Source organism: Leucoraja erinacea, chromosome 27 (assembly GCF_028641065.1).
Source record: "Leucoraja erinacea ecotype New England chromosome 27, Leri_hhj_1, whole genome shotgun sequence".
NCBI classification, from domain to species: Eukaryota; Metazoa; Chordata; class Chondrichthyes; order Rajiformes; family Rajidae; genus Leucoraja; species Leucoraja erinaceus.
Window position 1 is genome coordinate 12654515 of NC_073403.1, and position 23622 is coordinate 12678136.

The 23622-nt window shown below is 39.6% G+C and overlaps 1 protein-coding gene across 13 annotated transcripts in view; it reads left to right on the forward strand.

Moving 5' to 3' along the window:
- tanc2a (tetratricopeptide repeat, ankyrin repeat and coiled-coil containing 2a) overlaps nucleotides 1–23622 on the forward strand; it is a 464896-nt gene that overhangs the window by 180843 nt on the left and 260431 nt on the right. For 12 of the 13 annotated variants that reach the window (XM_055657051.1, XM_055657052.1, XM_055657047.1 and 9 more), the window contains one exon: nucleotides 18112–18183. The exons of the other annotated variant lie outside the window; for it this stretch is intronic. In XM_055657051.1, the coding sequence (XP_055513026.1) occupies nucleotides 18112–18183 (72 nt within the window). The remainder of the gene's footprint in view (nucleotides 1–18111; nucleotides 18184–23622) is intronic. 13 annotated transcript variants of the gene reach the window in all.

Genomic DNA, 23622 nt, shown 5'->3' on the forward strand with positions numbered 1-23622 from the left:
AAGTGTTTTAATCTGAGCTCTCTGGTTACTGATTCTTCTGTTAATGTAAAATATTTATCTTTCTTTACTTTGGCTGGACCTTAATTTGACTATTTTTAATAACTCAACATACTTTGATCTAAGAGGGAACATTTATAGCATATCTAGTATATCCATGTGCACATTAAAACAATTGAATCACACTTAAAATGTGCTGCCTGGATTGTCCATGGTGTTTAATTGTGCCAAATCAGTAAAAGACAAAGACTACACTGAAACGGGCCCTTCAGATCAGAGTGTGCCAACCATCCATTAACACTAATCCTAATTTCATTTTCCCCATATATTCATCATGTTCTGCCCAGGTTTGACTACACAACCTGCACACCAGGGGCAATTTATAGCGATCAAGCAACCTATCAACTATACGTTTTTGGGATGTGGGGGAAAAGTTGGAGCACCCAGAGGAAACCCATGCACACAGAGAAAACATGCAAAATCCACACCGATAATACTATCTGTGGGGGAGGGGGGAGTAGTTGTACTTGATATAGCAAAATAGTAAGAGGTTATGTTTAACAAAGGTAGATATGGAATAGTTTTTCATAAAACACACTATCATGGTTGAAAAAATAGATAATGCAAAAACATGTGGCCGCTGTTAATATTTCACCTGCCATCAAACGTAAATTTATTATTATCTAGCAGTGCTAGATAATTGTTTTGAACCTCTATTATGTATATTCACACATGACATTTAGAACGGTACAGCGCGTAACAAAAGCTTTTCATTGTACCTTGGTACACGTAATATTAGGGTTAAGTTACTATATGAGTCTTTTTACAATACTGGAGAGATTTTGAGGAACGAGATTATTATTCAGGTTTTTACACCATTACATTGTTTTTAGCAAAAATCTACCCATCACGTGAAACCATACAAATAACATATAAATTAGATTACTTCAAGCCCAAAATTCAAAAACTTATTTCATAGCAAATTTTCATCGTTTTACCACCATTTCGGACACCAAAAATGTGACATTAAAAACTCAAGTCATGAATATTTATTTAATTCATAATAAACTTCATATGGTCCCTCATACATATACGTTTTGATAATGATCTAGGGAAATATCTTCATCAATACCAGGAGAAAAATACAGTAGCATGTCTGGTATTCTGCCTAGCAATGGTTCAGTAATGGTCGTTGTGCTTGTCATTGTCACAATGACCGTTAAAGCACGGAGGCTCCAAACCTCTAATGCTTGTCAAAAACCCAATGAGGTATCCCCACTTTTTAAGAAGGGAGGGAGAGAGAAAATGGGGAATTACAGACCAGTTAGTCTAACATCGGTAGTGGGGAAACTGCTAGAGTCAGTTATTAAAGATGGGATAGCAGCACATTTGGAAAGTGGTGAAATCATTGGACAAAGTCAGCATGGATTTACGAAAGGTAAATCATGTCTGACGAATCTTATAGAATTTTTCGAGGATGTAACTAGTAGCGTGGATAGGGGAGAAACCAGTGGATGTGGTGTATCTGGACTTCCAGAAGGCTTTCGACAAGGTCCCACATAAGAAATTAGTATACAAACTTAAAGCACAAGGCATTGGGGGTTCAGTATTGATGTGGATAGAGAACTGGCTGGCAAACAGGAAGCAAAGAGTAGGAGTAAACGGGTCCTTTTCACAATGGCAGGCAGTGACTAGTGGGGTACCCCAAGGCTCAGTACTGGGACCCCAGCTATTTACAATATATATTAATGATCTGGATGAGGGAATTGAAGGCAATATCTCCAAGTTTGCGGATGACACTAAGCTGGGGGGCAGTGTTAGCTGTGAGGAGGATGCTAGGAGACTGCAGGGTGACTTGGATAGGCTGGGTGAGTGGGCAAATGTTTGGCAGATGCAGTATAATGTGGATAAATGTGAGGTTATCCATTTTGGTGGCAAAAACAGGAAAGCAGACTATTATCTAAATGGTGGCCGATTGGGAAAGGGGGAGATGCAGCGAGACCTGGGTGTCATGGTACACCAGTCATTGAAGGTAGGCATGCAGGTGCAGCAGGCAGTAAAGAAAGCGAATGGTATGTTAGCTTTCATTGCAAAAGGATTTGAGTATAGGAGCAGAGAGGTTCTACTGCAGTTGTGCAGGGTCTTGGTGAGACCACACCTGGAGTATTGCGTACACTTTTGTTCTCCAAATCTGAGGAAGGACATTATTGCCATAGAGGGAGTGCAGAGACGGTTCACCAGACTGATTCCTGGGATGTCAGGACTGTCTTATGAAGAAAGACTGGATAGACTTGGTTTATACTCTCTAGAATTTAGAAGATTGAGAGGGGATCTTATAGAAACTTACAAAATTCTTAAGGGGTTGGACAGGCTAGATGCAGGAAGATTGTTCCCGATGTTAGGGAAGTCCAGGACAAGGGGTCACAGCTTAAGGATAAGGGGGAAATCCTTTAAAACTTTTTTCACGCAGAGAGTGGTGAATCTCTGGAACTCTCTGCCACAGAGGGTAGTTGAGGCCAGTTCATTGGCTATATTTAAGAGGGAGTTAGATGTGGCCCTTGTGGCTAAGGGGATCAGGGGGTATGGAGAGAAGGCAGGTACGGGATACTGAGTTGGATGATCAGCCATGATCATATTGAATGGCAGTGCAGGCTCGAAGGGCCGAATGGCCTACTCCTGCACCTAATTTCTATGTTTCTATGTTTCTATGTATCCTATGGTAGTAGCGATTTTTCGGCAAGTTAATTTTTTCTTATTTTATAATTTAATATATCACAAACAAAAAACATTTGTCCAATAGAGAGGTCTCCGCAATGATCCTTGCAGAATACCACTGGTCGCAGGTCTTCAGTCACAAAGAAAACCTCTCCACCACTCTCTTCTGAGTGCAATGACCAGACCAATTTTCTATCCAGTTTACCAACTCTCCATGGATCTTGTTATTTAATTTTTGAACCAGCCTATCAAACGATCCTTGTTAAATACTTTAAAGTCCAGGTAGAGACTACATTTACTGCCCTCCACACATCCGTCATCTTTACACCTCCAAAATAAACTCAAATCATATTCATGAGCTAGGACCTCTCCTGCATAAAGTCATGTTGACTATCTCAAATAGGTCCATACATTTGCAAATGAGAATAAATCTTGCCCTTAAGAATCTCATCCAATAAATTTTCTATCATTGATATCGCCAGCCTCTAATTTTCTGGATTATCACTGTTGCCCTTCTTAAACAAAGGAACAATGTTCATTACGCCAGTTCTCTTGGACCACGCTTGTGCGTAAAGAAAATATAAAGATCTCTTTCAAGGCCCCAGCAAAATCCTTGCCTGCTTTTCAACCAGGATTCCACCATATAGATTCCACCAGGTCCTGGGGACATATCTATCCTAATGTTTTTCACCACATCTCAAAACTACCACCGCTTTGATATCAACGTGTGCTAGAATTTCAACATACTTCAACATACTTAATCTCATCATTATCCTTTTCTGTTTTGTTGAATATCAATGCAATGTACACTCATGACAAACGTTGCCCATTTCCTCTGGTACCATACATAAATTCCCTCCTTTATCCTTGAGTGTACCTCCCTTTATCGAGCTACCCTCTCGCTTAATATACTTTGAAATACCTTGGGATTCATCATATTTCTACTTAGCAAAGATATTCTATGGTCCCTTTTAGCCCTTTTAATTGCTTGCCTGCTTCCTTTATATTCCTCAAGGGCCTTGTACGATTTCAGCTTCCTTTTTCTTTTTGGCTAAACTTACAATATCACTTGTTTCGAAGGATTGTCTACAAGATATCTAACAAACAAAGCATAAATACATTTCACAATAAAAATGTGCAGATCCTGTCATTTTTTAATGCAGTGTTTTAGTCCCTAAAATTAGTATTGGCTTCTGGATTAACTCCAACTTTCAGAATTTTTGTTCTCATTTTAACAGATGACAGGAACTCATTTCTACAAGTGTAGCTTAATTTAAAATATTTAAAATAATAAAAATAATTTGTGTGCTGTAATTTATTTTTAAATAAATCAATTTAATTTATCCATTCACCATACATTTTCTCACAAAACTCATGATTCTGTCCTATCTCAGTGACCTTAATCCTGCATAATCTATATAGCACCCATGGCTAATTCTAGGCCTTGGTCAGGATACACGAAAGAATCAGTAGCTAATGTTTTAATCATGTTCACTGTTTTGGAGAATGTGCTAAAATTGTATGAATATGCAGTTCAAGCTTCCCTGTGGCAACTATAGAGCTAATTTAAGACAATAAAAACATTTTCCATTACTTTAAACAGATTGGGGATATTTTTCAGATTTTTCTGTTTCAACATATACAAATGTAAATTTAAAATAATTAAATGTAAATTTAATTTATGACTAACTCTTGGTATTTTTTGCTTAATCTTTTTTTTTACAAAATCTTGTGGTTCCAAAACTATGTGATTTTGTGAAAAATGGACCAACCACAGTTTTTTAATTGGTGGGGCATATTGGTAGGATTGTATTGTAAATGCATTAGATTTTAGATTCTATTTTGCAATATATATTGTTGACATTCCCTTCAACAACAACTGAAATAACTTAGCTTGCCTTTATCTTTCATCCTGCATTGACTTCTGCTTTTCTGGATGTCTGTGTGTCTGTGTGGGGAGAGGAGTTGGTAGTTTGTGCGAGGGATGGAAGTAAGTGGAAGATGGAGTGGAGTTGGGGATGCTGAGTGGTACAGAGCATATATTGAATTGGAGTAACTTCAATTGCTTCATTAATATATTGCTTTCAGATTCCCCACCCACCAAAAACTAATGGTGCAGTGGCCACATTAAATATCCTGTTTCAACTTGGATATTAAACATTTGGGCTTTGAGGTTTTCTGCACCCCAAAGGATGAGAAAAATAGTTAGCTTGCACGACAAGGTTACCTCAAGGTTTGCTCAAGCTTTCTAGCATTATGCAGTCTAAAGGAGTATTTTATTTCTTAATAGGAAAGAATGGTTTGGAGCCAACAAAAATAATGGGCGAATTGAAGTAGCTGCCAAAGTAAACAGCAGATTTTCTATTTCTGAATTTAATGCCATAAAGGGCTTAATATTTTCATTGCATTATGGAAGATGAAGACCTGCATCTTGTTGAACTAATTAATCAAACCCTATAATGATATAGCAGATGATTCTTGTCATATTCGCCTTGTAGACCCACTCATCATTTTCTGATTATCGTTCCCTATAAATATTGCAATGGTGTTGGAGATGGTAGTCTGATCGAGGCATAACCATTACTCTCTTAACTTTTGCTCTCATGGTCAATTTTGACTCTTGCACAGGTGCGGCCAATTTTGGGATCTGGGGGCACTCTATTCTTTTCAAAATAGAATGATATGTTAGCCAGAACATTATGGGTTTTAGGTCACAGATTTGAGCAGCCCATCTACACTTCTGCTGAATAAATCAAAGTTGAACATGGTAAATCCCTAATATGTCTTTGAGAATTTTGTTTGTGCAATCAAAAAGATTCTTGCTATTTTCAAGTCTGCCATAATTATGTTTGTGATGACAAATTAACTTTTCACGTGTGCAATGTAAATACTATGGCCTGGAGTTGAACAATAGGGATTTAACAGGATGCATTTATAAAGGCATGCAAAGTAAAGAGGCGTTGCCATCAAAATTTCATCTGGGGGCATTGCCAGAGGCAAAGTGAACCTTGCATAGCTGAAGAAGCATACCTTGTATCAGTCTGAAGAAGAATCTCGACCCGAAACGTTGCCAATTCCTTCTCTCCATAGATGCTGCCTCACCCGCTGAGTTTCTCCAGCATTTCTGTCTATCTTGCATAGCTGAAGATAGACACAAAAAGCTGTAGTAAATCAGGGGGTTTGACAGCACTTCTGGAGAAAAGGTGATGTTTTGGGTCGAGATCCTTCTTCAGACCCTTTTGTAGAAGGTTCTCGATCCGAAAGGTCACCTATCCCTTTTCTCCAGAGATGCTAACTGACCCGCCAAGTTAATCCAGCTTTTTGTTTCTATCTTTGGTTTAAACCAACATCTGCAGTTCCTTCCTACACAGTTTTTGCATATCTGAATGACTTCCAACTACCATTATGTAGAAACAAAGACCTACAGATGCTGGTTTACAAAACAAAAAGACACAAAGTGCTGGCGTAACTTAGCGGAACAGACAATAACCCTGGAGAACATGGATACGTGACGTTTCGGGTCAGGACCCTTCTTAAGACTGTTACCATTATACTTCTATGTTACTGCATGCATTGTCATCCTATACCACCCATGGAGCCTATGTCTTTTGCTGCCCTTTTTTTGAACTCTCCTCCATGGAATAACCAGAAAACCACCACCATTTTTTGGTATCATGGTTGGTGCTTTTTTAAAGGCATCTCTGTCTTGGTTAAGATATCTGAAACACATTTGTGGCATTCCAGTGGACCACTTACACAAATAAATTTTAGAACAATTACCTTTGTACTATTTGTTCCTCTGTTCCTTGGACATCTTGTAGGAATAAGTGGCTTTACATTTATCCTCAATAGCCAGTCTCAAGCATTGAATATATCTGGAAGGATTGCTCATGTATCTTGCTTACTCTTGGCAAAAGATCTGCAAGTGGTCACATGGAAAAAGATAGGAACCCTTTCCAATTAACAAATACTGAGGAAAGCCTGGGAATGTCATTCAATTCAAGTGTAACTGGTAATCCCCATACTGGTGGAAGTCTAGTCAGAGCTGCATAATCAAGCAATCCTTGATTCTGGCCGGCAGTGTCTGTAATACAGTTGATCCACATTTTAGTCCATGCAAATAAAGACTAAATCCAGTGAAAACAGGTCAAACCTAATCTTACTAAACATTGTCAGATCCATAATCTACACATAATCATCAGCCAAATTATGAAGATGTTGTTGAGGAAGACAGAATGCTGGAGTAGCTCAGCAGGTCTGGCAGCACCTCTGGATAAGGTGATGTTTTGTGTCAGTTCCGTTCTTCAGACTGATTACGGTGGGGGACGGGGAGAAAGTTGGAAGAGAGGAGGATCAGGACAAAGCCTGGCAAGTAATAGGTGGAAGATAGGCACAAAAAGCTGGAGTAACTCAGATCGAGACCCTTCTTCCGTCTCGACCCAAAACGTCACCTATTCCTTCTCTCCAGAGATGCTGCCTGTCCCGCTGAGTTACTCCAGCTTTTTGTGTCTATCTTCGGTTTAAACCAGCATCTGCAGTTCCTTCTTACACAAGTAGTACAGTGCCCTCCATAATGTTTGGGACAAAGACCCATAATTTATTTATGTGCCTCTGTACTCCACAATTCGAGATTTGTAATAGAAAAAAACACATGTCGTTAAAATGCACATTGTCAGATTTTGGTTTCACCATGTAGAAATTACAGCAGTGTTTATACATAGTCCCCCCATTTCAGGGCACCATAATGTTTGGGACATAGCAGTGTCATGTAAATGAAAGTAGTCATGTTTAGTATTTTGTTGCATATCCTTTGAATGTAATGACTGCTTGAAGTCTGCAATTCATGGAAATCACCAGTTGTTGGGTGTCTTCTCTGGTGATGCTCTGCCAGGCCTGTATTGCAGCCATCTTTAGTTTATGCTTGTTTTTGGGGCTGGTCCCCTTCAGTTTTCTCTTCAGCATATAAAAGACATGCTCAATTCGGTTCAAAAGGGGTGATTGACTTGGCCACTCAAGAATTTACCATTTTTTAGCTTTGAAAAACTCCTTTGTTACTTTAGCAGTATGTTTGGGATCATTGTCTTGCTGGAGAATGAACCCGCCGGCCAATGAGTTTTGAGGCATTTGTTTGAACTTGAGCAGATAGGATATGTCTATACACTTCAAAATTCGTTATGCTACCACCATCAGCAGTTGTATCATCAATGAAGATAAGTGAGCCAGTACCTTCAATATCCATACATGCCCAGACCATAATACCCCCACCACTGTGTTTCACAGATGAGGTGGTATGCTTTGGATCTTGGGCATTTCCTTCTCTCCTCCATACTTTTCTCTTGCCATCACTCTGATATAAGTTAATCGTGATCTCACCTGTCCACAAGACCTTTTTCCAGAAGTGTGGTTGCTCTTTTAAGTTCTTAGGCCCCCTTCGGTCATGCCTAACCATGGGTGTCTCCAGGGTTGGAGGACGCTAGTGCGTGACTTTGTTTAACCTGGGGAGACTGGTGCACAGACAGCAACCATACGGTCCTTGACAGATCTGGGTCAGTATCCAGTGGCATGGAGTCCAAGATGACCAGAGACCCTTTTCTGCTGCAGCCTTCATCCGCCTTCCCAGCCATTGTGACGCTCCACTAAGGTCAGCCATCTTCCTCTGCCTGTTCCACTTTTGACGTCTTGGTTGGATTGCTCTTTGTCAGAATCCTGCTCCCGACCTTACCGCTATGAGTGTCCCTACGAGGAGCATAGCTCCAGACGGGATCGATCTCAGGATCTCAGGACCACACAAGCTTCTCCACCACGACAAGGTGACAATCCATGGAGATTAAGTACTTCTTGGCAAACTGTAACCTGGCCATCTTATTTTTGCGGCTAACCAGTGGTTTGCATCTTGCAGTGTAGCCTCTGTATTTTTTTTCATGAAGTCTTCTGCGGACAGTGGTCATTGACAAATCCACACCAGACTCCTGAAGAGTGTTTCTGATCTGTCGGACAGGTGTTTGGGGATTTTTCTTTATTATTTGAGAGAATTATTTTGTCATCAGCTGTGAAGGTCTTCCATGGCCTGCCAGTCCCTTTGCGATTAGTAAGCTCACCAGTGCTTTCTTTCTTCTTAATGATGTTCCAAACAGGTGATTTTGGTAAGCCTAAGGTTTGGCTGATGTCTAACAGTTTTATTCTTGTTTCTCCGTCTCATAATGGCTTCTTTGACTTTCTTTGGCACAACTTTGGTCCTCATGTTGATAAACAACAATTAAAGTTTCCAAAGGTGATGGAAAGACTGGACGAAAGAGTAGGTGCTGAGAGCTCTCTTATACCTGCATTAAGGAGACAATTAAACACACCTTACCAATTACAAACACCTGTGAAGCCATGTGTCCCAAACATTATGGTGCTCTGAAATGGGGGATTGTGTATAAACATAGTTGTGATTTCTACATGATGAAACAAAAATGTATAAAAATGTCCTTTAATAAAATCTGATTATATGCACTTTCACCACATGTGACTTTTTTTTTTCTATTACATATCTCAAATTGTGGAGTACAGAGGCAAATAAATAAATGATGGGTCTTTGTACCAAACATTATGGAGGGCACTGTATACTGCCTCTTTCTGCATTCATGTTTTACCCACTTATATCTGCCTTTACTCTCCTTGCTGCATCTGCATAGTTTCTCTGATAGCACCTTGCTTGTGCAGTGCATGTTCTCTCATTTCTCACTCTACTAATTTTCTTCAATTATTTCTCTCCTTGCAATAGTATTTTTCCATTCTGCAGTTAGCAATGACCAAAAGCCATTTTGACATAGTGCTTTAATATGAAATGGGAAACAGCTGGATATTTCAATTCATTTTTTTTTTAAATTCATAAGTAAATTAACACATTTTTGTCAATTGCCTGCTGCACAGTTTGTTACAAATGGCAATCTGGAAAGATTTCTCTCTTATAACCAGACTTAATTTTCTGGTTCATTGGTCAAATTGACTAGTTCGAGAAGGACATAAGTTGGTTCCAGGCTTTATCAAGGTAAAAATTGGCTTTCTTCTGAAAGATGATATGAATAAAAAAGCTAGAAGTTTTGGGGTGTCTTTGAATGCCTGTGTGTATTTTTTTAATTGCGCCTTTTTTAATTTGCATGTTATGATGTGACCAATTGACTTGCTGTCATTATTGAGTGATTGGAAATATGCTAAATGGAATTTAAAGTAAATTCGGAATAATAATTTGCATATCTTCACAAGAGAGAAGTTGGACTATGATTTAAAAAAAAAAGGACTTTTATCGAGCTGTTGTATAATTTTTTTCCTTTACTTGGGGGATTTGGAACAGCAGAAATATAATTCCATGGACAGCTTTCAAATGTGTTTTACGATTGACATTCCTTAGACCAGCATGTAAAAAATGGCCATGTCTTTATTGGTAAGCTGTGATCAGCCTGTAGGCAATCTTCAACGGTGATTTCCAAATATTCTTAGTGTTCAATCCATTTGTTTATTTTTCTCTACCATTGTTCCACCGAATTAACTTTAGCAGGGTTGAACCTGCCATTCTCCGTAACTGTGGCAAACTATTGCGCGTGAATCTGCACCTCATGTCATCCTCGTCTGTTTCTATTCCATTTTGAACTAAGTAGACTTACATAGCTGCATTGTTAACTGAGTTTCTTCCTATCTCCCATCGCCTCTCAACCCAGGTTCTTCCTCTTTAGCAGTGTCATTTGAAAACATCATATTCTACAAGCAGGTTGATCACTTCGAGCTCTACCTCAATCTCTCCTACTTCTCAGACTTCTGAAACTATCTAGAAAATTATTCAATGGAAATCTTCTTCCTAAGAACATCTTGCATTTCTACAGCACTTTTCACAGCATTAGAACATCCCAAAACCATCAACTGCCAATGAAGGACTTTGAATGTAATCACCATTCCACTGCAGTTAATATGTCAGCAAATTTATACCCAGTTGTCATTCACAAGTACAGTGCAATAATAAGCAGATAATCTGTTGTTATTGGCTTCTGGCTTTGCCACAAATTCTATTTCCTGGCCACTGCCTCTAACCTGCAATTGGCAATTATCTGGTGCTAATTGAGACTCTTTGGATTTTTAATATGCATTGTCTCTCAAGCAAGCTTTTAATTGCATACTGCCCCATTGTCAGGACTACCAAATCCCATTCCCAAGGAAAGACAAGAAACTCGATGTTGGAATCTTGAGCAAAACACAAAGTGCTGGAAGAACTCACCGGATCAGGCAGCATCTATAGAGGGAATGGACAGGTGATGTTCTGTTTGGGACCCTTCTTTCAGACTGGTTGGAGTAGTGGGGAGAAATCTGGAAAAAGAGTGGCGGGGGGAGGGAAGACAAAGACTGGCAAGTGATGGGGGAATTGTGGGGGGGGGGGGGTAGGTTGGCAGTTGGACAAAGTGACAAAGGTTAGAGATGAAAAGAAGACAAAAGGGTGTTGGATGAGGAAAGAAGGAGAATGAAATATAAAGTTGCATGAATGAATATGGGTAGATGGTAGGTAGAATGGGAATGAGGAATAGGAGGTATTACTTGACATTGGAGAATTTAATGTTCATACCACTGGGTTGTAAATGATCCAAACGGAATATGAGGTGCTGTTCCTCCAATTTGTATGTGGCCTCACTCTGACAATGGAGGAGGCGAAGGACAGAGAAGTCAGTATGGGAATGGGTTGAGGAATTAAAATGGTTAGCAATTGTGTCCCCCATTTCTTTTTTTATCCTCTCCTTCCCCCCCCCCCTCCCCCTCCCCTCCATGTGCCTTTCCACCCAAATCGCTCCCTGCGGCTTTATATTTAATTCCTCCTCATCTTTCCCTAATCTGACAATTTATTTTGCCTCCAGCCTTTGTCACTTGCTCCACCCATTTCATAACACGCCCCCTCCTCACACTTATCACTTGCCAGGCTTTGTCCTACTCTTGCCTCCCTTTACCAGATGTTCCCATATCATCATTCATTTTCACCCCAGCTAGAACTTGTACGCTCCTGAAAGGTCCACCCATGCTTTTATTGACTCTGTATATGAGGTGATGAGGTGAAAGGTGGCTTCATCAATGGGGGAGAAAATGATAAAATGAAAGAATGAAATGAGGAATTGTGAGGGGAAGAATGTAGAGAGAAAGCAGACAGTATAGTGATCTAATGAATGACGCTAGCTTTTGAAGGTATGTAGAGAATGAAGTTTAAAAATACTGCAGGGTTTAGGGAGCTTTATAAAAGCATCTTGGGGATTGAAGATAAATTGCCAATTTTCTTAATGGTTATCGATTGCTATCCATCAAACGAAGGAGGAATTGTTATAGCTGGGTATCAGTATCTTGTAAGTGAATTGCCAATGCAAAATCTAAATAGTAATGGGTTCTAGCAATAGAACAACTTTCTGATTGTTGTCAACAAACAATCTGCTGGAGGAACTGAGTGGAGGTGACAACGAATGACCGGTCTGTTGGTGGGAACCTTGGTTCAGAACTCTATTTCTATGCCTTTTCCATTCGTGTCCAATGTGGTGATAAGAATAAGGGTGATGAGGTAGTATAAATTCAGATAATGCTGAGATTCATAAGTCGTCTTCTTCTTGTGAATGAAACATAAACCAAAGGAATAGCTGGATCTCAAGCCGAGTGTTGAGCAGCCAGTTTGTTGTCTCTGCATCAATGTCTGCCAGGCTCCGCATTCACAGGCTGGGCTCTGGCGGAGTCCCCATCTCCACATGGTGGCATTGAAACGCCCAACTCCAGTACGAAGTCTGTTGAGTTTCACCCATGCTCCTCTGGGGAGGTCAGACCCTGGACAGCTTTTATCTGGTGAAGAGACGTAGCTGTGTAATGGAGATGAGATTACCTTCCACTCCTGTGACCACTTGGTGGCTATCCAGTGTGCTTTTGTCTCAGTTGGTTGGATGGATGCTCGGAGTTGAGAACTGCAACTGAATATCTTGCTTAGGATGATGATGTGGGTGGGTGGGTGTTGGGGGGGGGGGGGGGGGGGGGAGCAAACAATTTCTAGTTGTGAACTGATCCAATTTAAGTTAATATCGCAAGTTACTCTTGCTGAATCAGATTTATGTTCCAAGTATCATTAGATATCATGATTGAAAATCAAAACCTATTGAAGCAGAATGAAGCTGAAGTTATGCAACATTTCTCGAATGCGCCTAATGTCACAAGTTACAGAAAATCTGGTACATTTTATATCATTTTCCTTAAGCCTTCAAGCCAAAATGTTATAATTAAACTTCATTTTGTGGCTGTTTCTCATTCAATACATTATCTGATCCTGCAAGAGCAAATTGAATGCACAATTCTTTCAAAGTGGAATTTTGGAAATACTATTTCAAAATTCCTGAAATTATGACAGAATTGAAATATGTGATATCTAAGAATGAAACAGAAAATATGTTTTGCATTGTGAATGGGCTATATTGGGAATGGTTGTAGCCTTGGTAACAGACTGCATTTCAGCAAGATTCTTCATTCCAGGCACCATTCTCAGTGCTGAGAGCATGCTGTCAATCTGAAAGGATGAATGATTTACAATCTGTCACTCGTGTGTGTGTGTGCTCTGGAAGATAAACAATCTGAAGTGAATTCCAAAAATGCTAAACCAGTGAATGTGGTCAATATTGCAAATTGCAGATGTTCTTTCCCATTCCTGAAAAAACATTGTTTCTGTTTAAATAAATATTTCACTGACCTCTTTGTCAACAGTCACTGAAAACTGCATTCTATGCTTTATATATTCCTTTAATGACTGAATATGCTTGTGAGAAAAATCACCTGCAAAATTGGAATAATCACAACTTCCAATGTCACTTCCCTCATTGCATAAATTTGATAAACTGGTTAGATGTGAAATAACTACACTTCTCAATTAAATTGATTTTATTTTCTGCTTCTTAACCAAACTTCCAAATTTGTGGCTTGTTTCTAACACTGCAGTCTAATAGGCCCCACCTCTGGTTATAGGATCAGTGTGAGGGCAGCATGGCTAGATGGTAAATCACATCAGGTGTCAGTTGTAGCTCAGAGGTAGTAAACCTGCCTCTGAATCAAAAGGTCTTGGGTTCACACTTGAATGATTAAACCAGTATAATGTAGTTAGATATGTTATCTTTCATAGATGTTAAACTTGATGGGATACAAAAGATTCCATGCACCATTTAAAGAAGAACAGGGCCGTTCTTCCTATTTCTTGGACACATTTTATCCCACAATGGACGCCTGAATTGGATGATCAAGTTATTTGTTTCAATGTAGTTTGTGGAACTTAGTTTTGTAGCTTTGTTTGCTGCATTTCCTAGCATGTAAACTAACCATACCTCGATGCTAACTTAACGATATAAGTGTTTTGGATGACCTGATTTTGTAAATGGCACTAAATGGAGGCATCTACAAAAATTTCATATAGGCACTGAAGTAATTAGCATGATGTTATTTAATGTAATCTATTCCTTCTTCGCGGTTGACTATTTAAATACTATACTTTCTCTTGGTTCTCCAATCATCGTATCTGAACTATGGATAGTATATCTGTTACTTGCTAGCTTCAAACTGTTATGTGGATTGAGCAGAACCATGGGACTTCACTTATTGTTCATCAAAAATAATTGCCACTTCAGTATGTAATTAAAAGTTAATTTATTTATGGTTTATGCCAGTCACAAAGGTTACTGTATTTAAGAGGGAAAAAATGTGCACATTTCTACCAAGAACTAGTATATTTAATATTATTGTTTAGATTTATTTGGTACATTCATCTTACGTTATTATCTTTTTCAATAATGTCTCGATTATAGCTGTCAGTTATTTCCCATTATATTGCTTGAGAAATAATGCTAAAGGTTGTGCAGAGAATAAATGATATTACGAACATTTGTATGTGCTATGTATTTTCCCAGGTCTGGTGTATTTGCTGGGTTTGGTGAATTGGCATGGATCTGAAAGTTTTGTTTTTAGTATTGGACAATGGCTATGTTTCAGGATGCATTTTCCATTCATTTACAGCCATCAATGTAACTCAATCCAATAATAATGTTATTTCTGACATTTTTGTCCTCAAATATACTTTATCCATAAACTATGTTGTAATATGTTCCAAACATGTTGGCTTTATTCACCATACCAAACAATGCAATCCATTAAATTACAAAGTCACTGATATGCCATCCCTAAATATTGCGTGATGAAACGTTTGAGTGCCTGTTACACAGGGCCCAGCCCCTCAGTGCCACTGGAATAGGACTTTACAAAGCGGTCTTTCTCCAGAGATCTTTTGTGCACAAAATTTCAATGCTCCACTGTGTGTGAACTCCTGCTTAGTGGCAATATTTCAGAAGTAGGCATCTTCTTATGCTGGACAATCAACAGGTTTAGGGCAGATTACTGAGTTGATGACTTTCTAGAAGCAGATGATGTTTGTCTCGCTATCCTTCCCCAGGAGCAATCCTTGGAGCTCTGGATGACCATTGACACAGATCACTGCATCACTTTCCAGACCTTCTTGGTAAACATATAGTCTGCAAGGAGATGGATGGCCATCACATCTGCACCGTAGCCACTTCAGTCTGTGTGGAATGAGATTGAAATTCCAGCTGTCCAGCATTCCAGGATATGACATGCTGGGCTCTTCAAGGCCGTGATCATCATGCTGTATTGATTACTTCACTGTGAAAATAGATATAAGAAATAACTTTTAATTTTCGTAGTGTCTATTTTTGTGCTGAAAGTTTACCCAGAATCAAGTACACAGGACAAGATGTTAAGAAGTCCCTTGTGCCAATAGGTGGGGAGCATTTCACGACATTTGTTGATTGTTGAGAGTGGTAGACGCTCAACATCGGCGGGGGGCGGGGGGGATACGTTATTTTAAAGTTAAAAATAAGTTTCAATTATTTTCGATAGGAACCTTCAAGACTGGAGTAGAGGGGAGAGAACTGATAGAAACAGGTGTAGGAAGGAAAGGTGAGCGGCAAGAGCTGATAAATGATCGGCAGATGAGCGAAATGGGGGTGCGAAGGGTGGAGATAATCACAGAGTCTAGTGGTGATGAAGAGAAGAAAAAATGCTACAAATTATAGAATCTGATAAGAATAGATGAGGAGTGAAATGTGTAGAACGAGGGAGGGAATAAAGGGAGAGGAGAGTTGGGGAAGGGAGACCTCCCGAGTAGGTGGGTGACGAGCAGAAGGGGGATGTGGAGGAGCAAAAGGAACTGGGAGACTGGAAGGTAGGGATAGTGGAAAAGAAGGTGTGCGTGAGAGAATGGGGGTATATCAGAAGAAAGTAGGAGTGGCAGTTTACATGAATTTTGAGAATTCAATGTTTATGCCATTCGGCTGGAGCGTGCCAAATCCAAATCTGAATTGCTTGTTCTTCCACCCTGTCAATAAAGGAGGCTGAGGCTAGACAGTTCGGAATCTGAAGGGATAACTAGAGGTTATATACTCTCAATGTGGGGCTGACCAGTGCTTTTTATGTGGACATAAAGATGCCAGTACACATAACAAGCCATGCAAAGCTATGGACTGTTGTACATTAAGCTGCTTGTTAGAGGTTCCATCCGGTATGCCATACCAGCACAAAAAAAAGCACTGGGGCTGATTATTCAGGACTGGAAAGGGCACAAGGAAGATCTGTCAGGAGGTTGCCAGGACTTGGGCCTGAGCTGTAGAGAGAGGGTGAGCAGACTAGGATTTTATTCATTGGAGTGCAGGAGGATGAGGGGTGATCTTATGGAGGTGTACAAAATCATGAGAGGAATAAATCGAGTAAACAAGTCTTTTGCCCAGAGTGGGGGAATCCGGAACCAGAGGACATAGGTTTAAGGTGAGAGGGGTAAAAATGTAATAGGAATCTGAGAAGTAACTTATTTACACAAAGGGCGGTGGGTATATGGAACGAGCTGCTAGGGAGGATAGTTGAGGCAGGTACTATCGCAATTTTTAAGAAGCATTTAGATTGGTAAATGGATAGAATAGGTTTAGCGGGATATGGGCCAAATGCAGGCAGGTGGGACTAGTGTAGATGGGGCATGTTGGTCGGCATGGGCAAATTGGGCCGAAGGGCTGTGTGACTATGATTGAGATGAAGAGAAATCTCTTTTACACATTGGGTAGTGACCCTTTAGAATTATTTTTCCATGAGAGCTGTGATGGTCATTGTGATTGTTCACTGATTATGTTAAAGGTAGAGATCAATAGATTTAGATTTTAAAGGAATGAAGGTCAATTATGTTTAGATCAGGAAAGTTTTCATAGTTTTTTTAGTTTACCTATGTTTGGATAAAAGTTTTGTTTTCAGATGTTCCAATACATTTTCACATTGATTGGATAAAATCCACAAATGTGACATGACTTTAAGGCATTCTGGGATAACTGGTCAAATGTACGGGGATACATAGTAGGGAATGTTAAGACAGTTGACAATGAGCTGGATTAATATGAATCGATGAAAGATGCATTTAAACTTGCCAGGAAACACTAAGGGAAGGGAAAGAATTGTATTGAATCAGTGAAAATGCAGAAATGGCTGAGAACATCAATAGGAAACAGATAAGGTATGAATGGACCAGACGATAGCGGGACAATGCATGAGAGATTTGTTATTTGTACTGCTGGATTATTTTTCTCAAACTTATGCATGGGACCACATATGGTCCCAGATTGCTATCTGCGTGTTAACCTTGCCAAAATAGACATTTTGACATCCAATGGGCTGTCAGTCACTGATTACACTTTATCATTGTATCCATGGTATAGAAAGCATCATGTATTTCAATTCTTGGGCAACGAGAATCTTTCATCTGATAAACTTTGCATGTATGCTTGTGTTGAATTGAAAAAAAAAACATTTGTTGCATCCACTGCTCTAGTCTAATCACTATTAAAATGAAAAATGGACATGTTCCACTGATTAATTTCAGTTTCATAATGAAAACTTGTAGAATACCAGTAACATTTTTAGTGCAAACATCCTGAAAGTCAATGATTTATATTCATTTGGATAATATGTTAGTTATGAAAACCATTCAATTAATTGTGTAATCAGCATTTTGGGTTAAGTATTCAGATCAAAACAACTACATTAGCTCTCATTGACAAGAGAACTTGTATGTTTTAGAAATAAGGAACTGCAGATGCTGGTTAATGTACAAAAGGACACAAAGTGCTGGAGTAACTCAGCAGGTCAGTCAGCATCTCTGGAGATCATGGATAGGTGATTTTCAGGTTGAGACCCTTCTTCACTCTGAGTTACTCCAACACTTTGTATCCTTTCGAACTTATACGCTGATTCCCTAAATCCATTGCTGTGCACAGAAACAAAAGTTGCTACCACATTGACATTCTACTATCTGTGCTTTTTTAGATAGTGGGAACGAGGAACAATCAGATCGGAGGCAAACAAACATAGATTCTCGGCAGAACCGGTTTGAACAAGGTAGGACATGTTTTGGTTGGTATTGAAGTTTAGTGGGTAGTGTAAGCAACCATTTTGATAATCTGATATGTAGCTGAGGATCTGTGGGTGTTGGCCATTAAATCCACAGAACTAGAAATAGGAGTGGACTATGTGGCCTCATGAGCTTGCTCCACCAGTCAATAAGATCATGACTGATCCAACTTTCCTCAATTCCACATTCCTGCCCTCTGTCTTACATTTGCATCGCTATCTGGGGTTTGAAAATATTCAAGGATTCAGTCTCCACTGTTTTCTGGCTCATGGAATTCCCAAAACGCGCAATCCTTTGAGAGTAGAAATACTTCATCTCAGTATCGCATTCTGAGATCATCTACTCTTGGCCTAGATTCTCCCGACATTTACTGTTACTCCTAAATTCCAATAACTATACACTCAACCTAGTTAACCTCTCAAGATGATGCTTTCTCGAATCATTCAAGTGTGATTTCTCTGAATTGCAACCAGTGATATTATATCTTTCCTTAAACGAATCAGTACAACATAGGATTAGGCCTTTTGGCCATCAATGTCCTTGCCAAATAAGTGGACTGAAATTGTACACGTCACTCTCAAATTTGTTTTCTTCTACTCTCCCTTGGGATCGAAAATAATTTCTACTCCATTTATGTGATTTTTGAGATAATTAATGAGGCTAATTTGGTAACTACCGACCGATGAGGCAGATAGTGACTGACGCAATGGATGCCTGGATAGTTTGGGAAGTAATTTTCTCCTTTTGCAGCTTAGACAGGGAACTCTATTCCCAATGCATGGATTCAAGGGTCTCAATTATCCTAAATTTCTACCATTTTGCACAGTCATGGGTCAGAACTTCCTGGAGTCAGTGGAGATGTTACAATTCTGCAAGTGAACACATTCTTACTGTAAATCTTTTCCTCTGTATGCCTGGCAATCTCTGCTGGTGACAGAGCATGGAATAGAATGTCCCTTACATTAATCTGGAGTCTGGCATGTGAACCACACAACCTTCCCAACTGAATGTAACTACGGATGACTGAATGTAGCTAAAGTCTCAAGACTAGGGGAGAGTATTGGTTTGTTTGCCGTTCAAGTGAATTTGGAAGATTGTATGGAGATGACATTGGTATTTTACCAATGCCTTGAGATGCCTACTGTAGACATTTTATGTTTCAGAATCATATACAAGGACAGGTATCACTGCTGCCTGCAAGACAGAGTTTTGAACCAGGTTTGAAGTCTTGATCTTCAAATATCCTTTTCCTCAATCGACTAAAGGCTGCAGTAGATTTCATCATCAATGTCCACTCCACTGCGAGGTGATTCCTGAGGTACAGGAAATGGTCCACAGTTTCCATAGAATCACTGTGAACCTTTGTTGAAGGGCAGGTGGTTCAATGGGGATTGGTTAGTAAAGTTTTGCAATTTGACAAATGTTGAATGTAAGGCCCATCCTACTTATGCTTCTTGAAAAATGTCAGTAAGGGTTTTTAGCTTGGTAAACAAGTGTGCACAAATGCACACATACACATCTACATACTCAGCCAATACTCGGGACCTAGAGTGAACAGCTTCCCAATAATTGAGAAAATTAGCGCCACTTCCATGGGAAAATCTTTGGAGATAAGACGCAACAATGTGGCACGAAAAGACGATCAGGGGCATGAAGCAACCTTGTTTGCAACCAGTCAGCTCTGAGTGGTTCTGTTGTAGACTCATATCATAGCTTACATGCTGTCAAGGAACAAGCAAAATGATGGAGATAAGTTTCTGCGGACAGTTGAATTTGTGGAATGTGTTCCACAATCCCACCTTATTGATGGAGTCAAAGGGTTAGCTTTGTTTGAAAATAAGCAATATATTGTTGTTGCTGTTTGACGTAATTTATAACCATTAAAAATAGATTCCAGCATTTTACAAACTTCTGATGTCAGGCTAACTGGTCTGTAGATTTATCTCTCCTATCTATTAATTTCTAATAAATCTATTTACTTAGTGCTATTAATTTCTCCAATACTAATTTATTTTGCCAGTGATAATTGATTTGATCTGATTCACTCTCGATTTGTAGTCCGCTTGCTAATCTGGAAGATTTTCTGTGTACTCTGCGAAAACAGATAAACAATTTTGATTATTTTTCTGCTGTTTCTTTATTTTCCTGTCTCAGTTTGTAAGAATTCCATATTAACCTGCCAATCTTTTCCTTATTACATTTTCACAGAAGCTCTTGCAGCAGATGCTCTTCTTTCACTGTCTACTCTTTCAAAATCAGTAGCTGGTCCTCCCCAAATGAGTGTGTAATTTTCCTGTGGGCGGGATGCTTCCTGATTAGCTGAGGCCCCCCAGCACCTTGTGTTTTACTCAAGATTCCCATCTCTGTAGTTCCTTGTGTTTCTGTAATTTTCCTAATCGTCTGACTTTTGGCAACATGATAAACCTTTTCCTTCGATGTAATCCTATTTTCAACTTCTTTTGAAGGCTATGGATGGAACACATCTGTTTAATTGGCCCAAAGGGGGAAAATATTTCCTGTAGACTCTTTTAATTTAGTTTAGTTTTTTTTAATTTAATGTATTATTGTAACGTGTCCCGAGGTACATTGAAAAGCTTTGTTTGCGTGCTATCCAGTCGAAGAAAAGACGATACTTAAATGGCATAAGGGTAAAGAGTACAACATTTAATGCAAGATGAAGTCCGATAGTTCAAAGGTCTCAATGTGGTAGATGGGAGGTCAAGACCGCACTCTAGATGATGAGAGGACTTTTCAGTTGCCTGATTTTGTAAAATTATCGTTGAAGCTGGAGACATGCATTTTCATACTTCTGTACCTCTTGCCTGATGGGAGAAGAGGGAGTGAATGGGATGGTCCTTGATTATGTTGGTGGCCATGCTGAGGTAGTGTGAGTGTAGGAGTCATTGGAAGGGAAGTTTGTTTGAGTGATTGTCTGGGCTACGTCCACAACTCCCTTCCATTTCTTGTGGTCTTATATGGAGCTATTTTCCAAACCAGGCTGTGATGCATCCTGATAAAATATTTTCTACAGCACATCTCTAGAGGTTGGTGAGAATTATTGGAGACATGCCGATCTTCCTGAGCCTTCTAAGGAAGTAAAGGCATCGACAAGGGAGAGGTTGTTGTCTTGGCACCAGTTTGCATGGTTCTCAAACTCCTTTCTGTACTCCATCACATCTTTATTTGATATTCGGCCCTGAACGGTGGTGTCGTCTGCAAACTGGTAAATTTAGTTAAATTGGTATTTGGCTGCAGTCATGAATGTATGAGCATAGAAGGAGACTGAGAACACATCCTTGCAGGGCGCCACTGTTTAGAATTATCGTAGAAGATTACTTGTCATCTATCCTCACTGATTGTGGTCTATTGATCTGAATGCCAAGTATCCAGTTGCAGAGTGGAGTGCTGACTCCAAGTTCCAAGGGTTTGGAGATGAGCTTGGTTAGGAATCTCAAAGCACTTCATAATGGTGGATTTCAAGGCTACTGGACAGTAGTCACGAAGGTATAAGATCTTTATTTTCTTTGGCACTGGAATGATAGTGGTCTTTTTGAAGTAGGTGGGTACCTAAGGACAAAGTGGGGAGAGATTAAAGATGTCCGTGAACACTCCCGCTAGTTAGTCCGCGCAGTTCCTTAGGCACAGCCAGGGATCCCATCCGAGCGTGTTGATTTCCATGGGTTTACCCTCAGAAATTTTACTTCTGCAACTGTGAACATGTGAAGGCACACTCGAATCTGGCGGGACAGATGTCATCGTCTTTATGGTATTCTGCTCAAAGCGAGCAGATGCATTGTTCATCATGGAAAGCCGCACTATCACCAGCGCTGCTGCCTGACTTTGTTTTGTAGCCCATTATTGTATTCAGGCTTTGCCACATTCAAAAGGTGTCTGAGTGGTTCTACAGAGACTCAGGTTTGTCCCGGTATTGTCTCTTGGCATTCCTGATGCCAATATTAAGGTGCAATGGTAAAGCTGAATCAGTGAAAGCGATTTTGATATTACATCAATAAATTAACGGCTTTTTCTATAAAATAAGTGTGTCCGTCAAAACAACCTTAAGTGCTATATTTGCCATGATGCGGTCTTGGAGGTGTAATCTACTTGTTAACAAATCTTAGCAAGTGAGGCTGAAATGTTTGTTCCCTTTGTTAGAATTAGATAAATACATTGATAGAGGCATGAGACTGAAGATGGTATATTCTGGAGAAAGAAAAACTGCTGGAGGAACTCGTAGTCAAGCAGCATGTGTGGAGACAAAGGCCTGCATCAATCCTGCTGCAGGGTCTTGACCCAAAATGTCAAGTATCTCTTTACATCCACAGATACTTATTCTACCTGCCGAGTTCCTCCAGCAATTTGTTTTTGATGCAATGATGTATGTCTTTGTTTTTGTTCTTGGTGTAAATGCCTTTTACAATTCCATGCAAATGTTATAGCACAAATTGCATGGACTACAGGCCCTTAAATTGGCACCACTTCCAATACACTTAAAAGCACCATACTCCAGAGCATCACCACATTTGACACTTAATCGATATGGATACATATAATATTAAAATGAAATTTTGCATTTGTTGTCCAAGTAGCATATTTCATATTGGGCTAAGTTAAAGGCAAAGGATTAGAATGTAACATTAAAATTAATTAGAAATATTTCCTTTCAGTGCTATTACTGTGACTTTTATCAGAAACCAACTACAGGCATCCCATTGTTCCAGGGAAAAGTAGGCTGTATTCCAAGAAAACGCTCCTTATTACAATTTTCCATAATGCAAAGCCGCGTCATCCGTGCATGCATCAATAACAACAAGTTGGAAATATATTGTTTATTTATATATTTTCTTTCACACAAATATTGTGTGATCTCGTATTTTCTGGGTAGCGATCTGTGAGTTATGTAAGGGTGAATTTCTGTTACTCGAACAGCTGTAACGTAGGAGTTGCCTACACGCTGTTGATTCTTGTCATATTTAAAATTTAAAATAGTGTAGTAGCATTAGCAATCATGGAAAACTAAAATACAGATGGTGGTAAAACTGAGACAACGTTTGCATATTTTCAATATTTGGTTTCTGTATCAGCAATATAGTTAATGTGAGTTTGATGCCGCAGCCCCCCCTCCCCCCCGCAAACGCCGTTGGGGAAACAGACCCAACGGGTCTGCACTTGGTCTAGTTAACTTATAAAACTGTGTGCCTGTCGCCTGCCGTCCGTCCGGCTGCCTTTCTGCCTTTTGATTTGTTCCCATCGTGTGATGTCACAATGCCCAATGCTCGCAGATGTCCAATCACAATGCCCGATGCTCACAGATGTCCAATCGGAATCGATCTATTTACATGTACACGTTTTTAATCAAATCCTTCACCCCCCCCCCCCCCCAATATTTCAAAAATAAACTGGCTTCTCACCCATAGAAGCAGCAC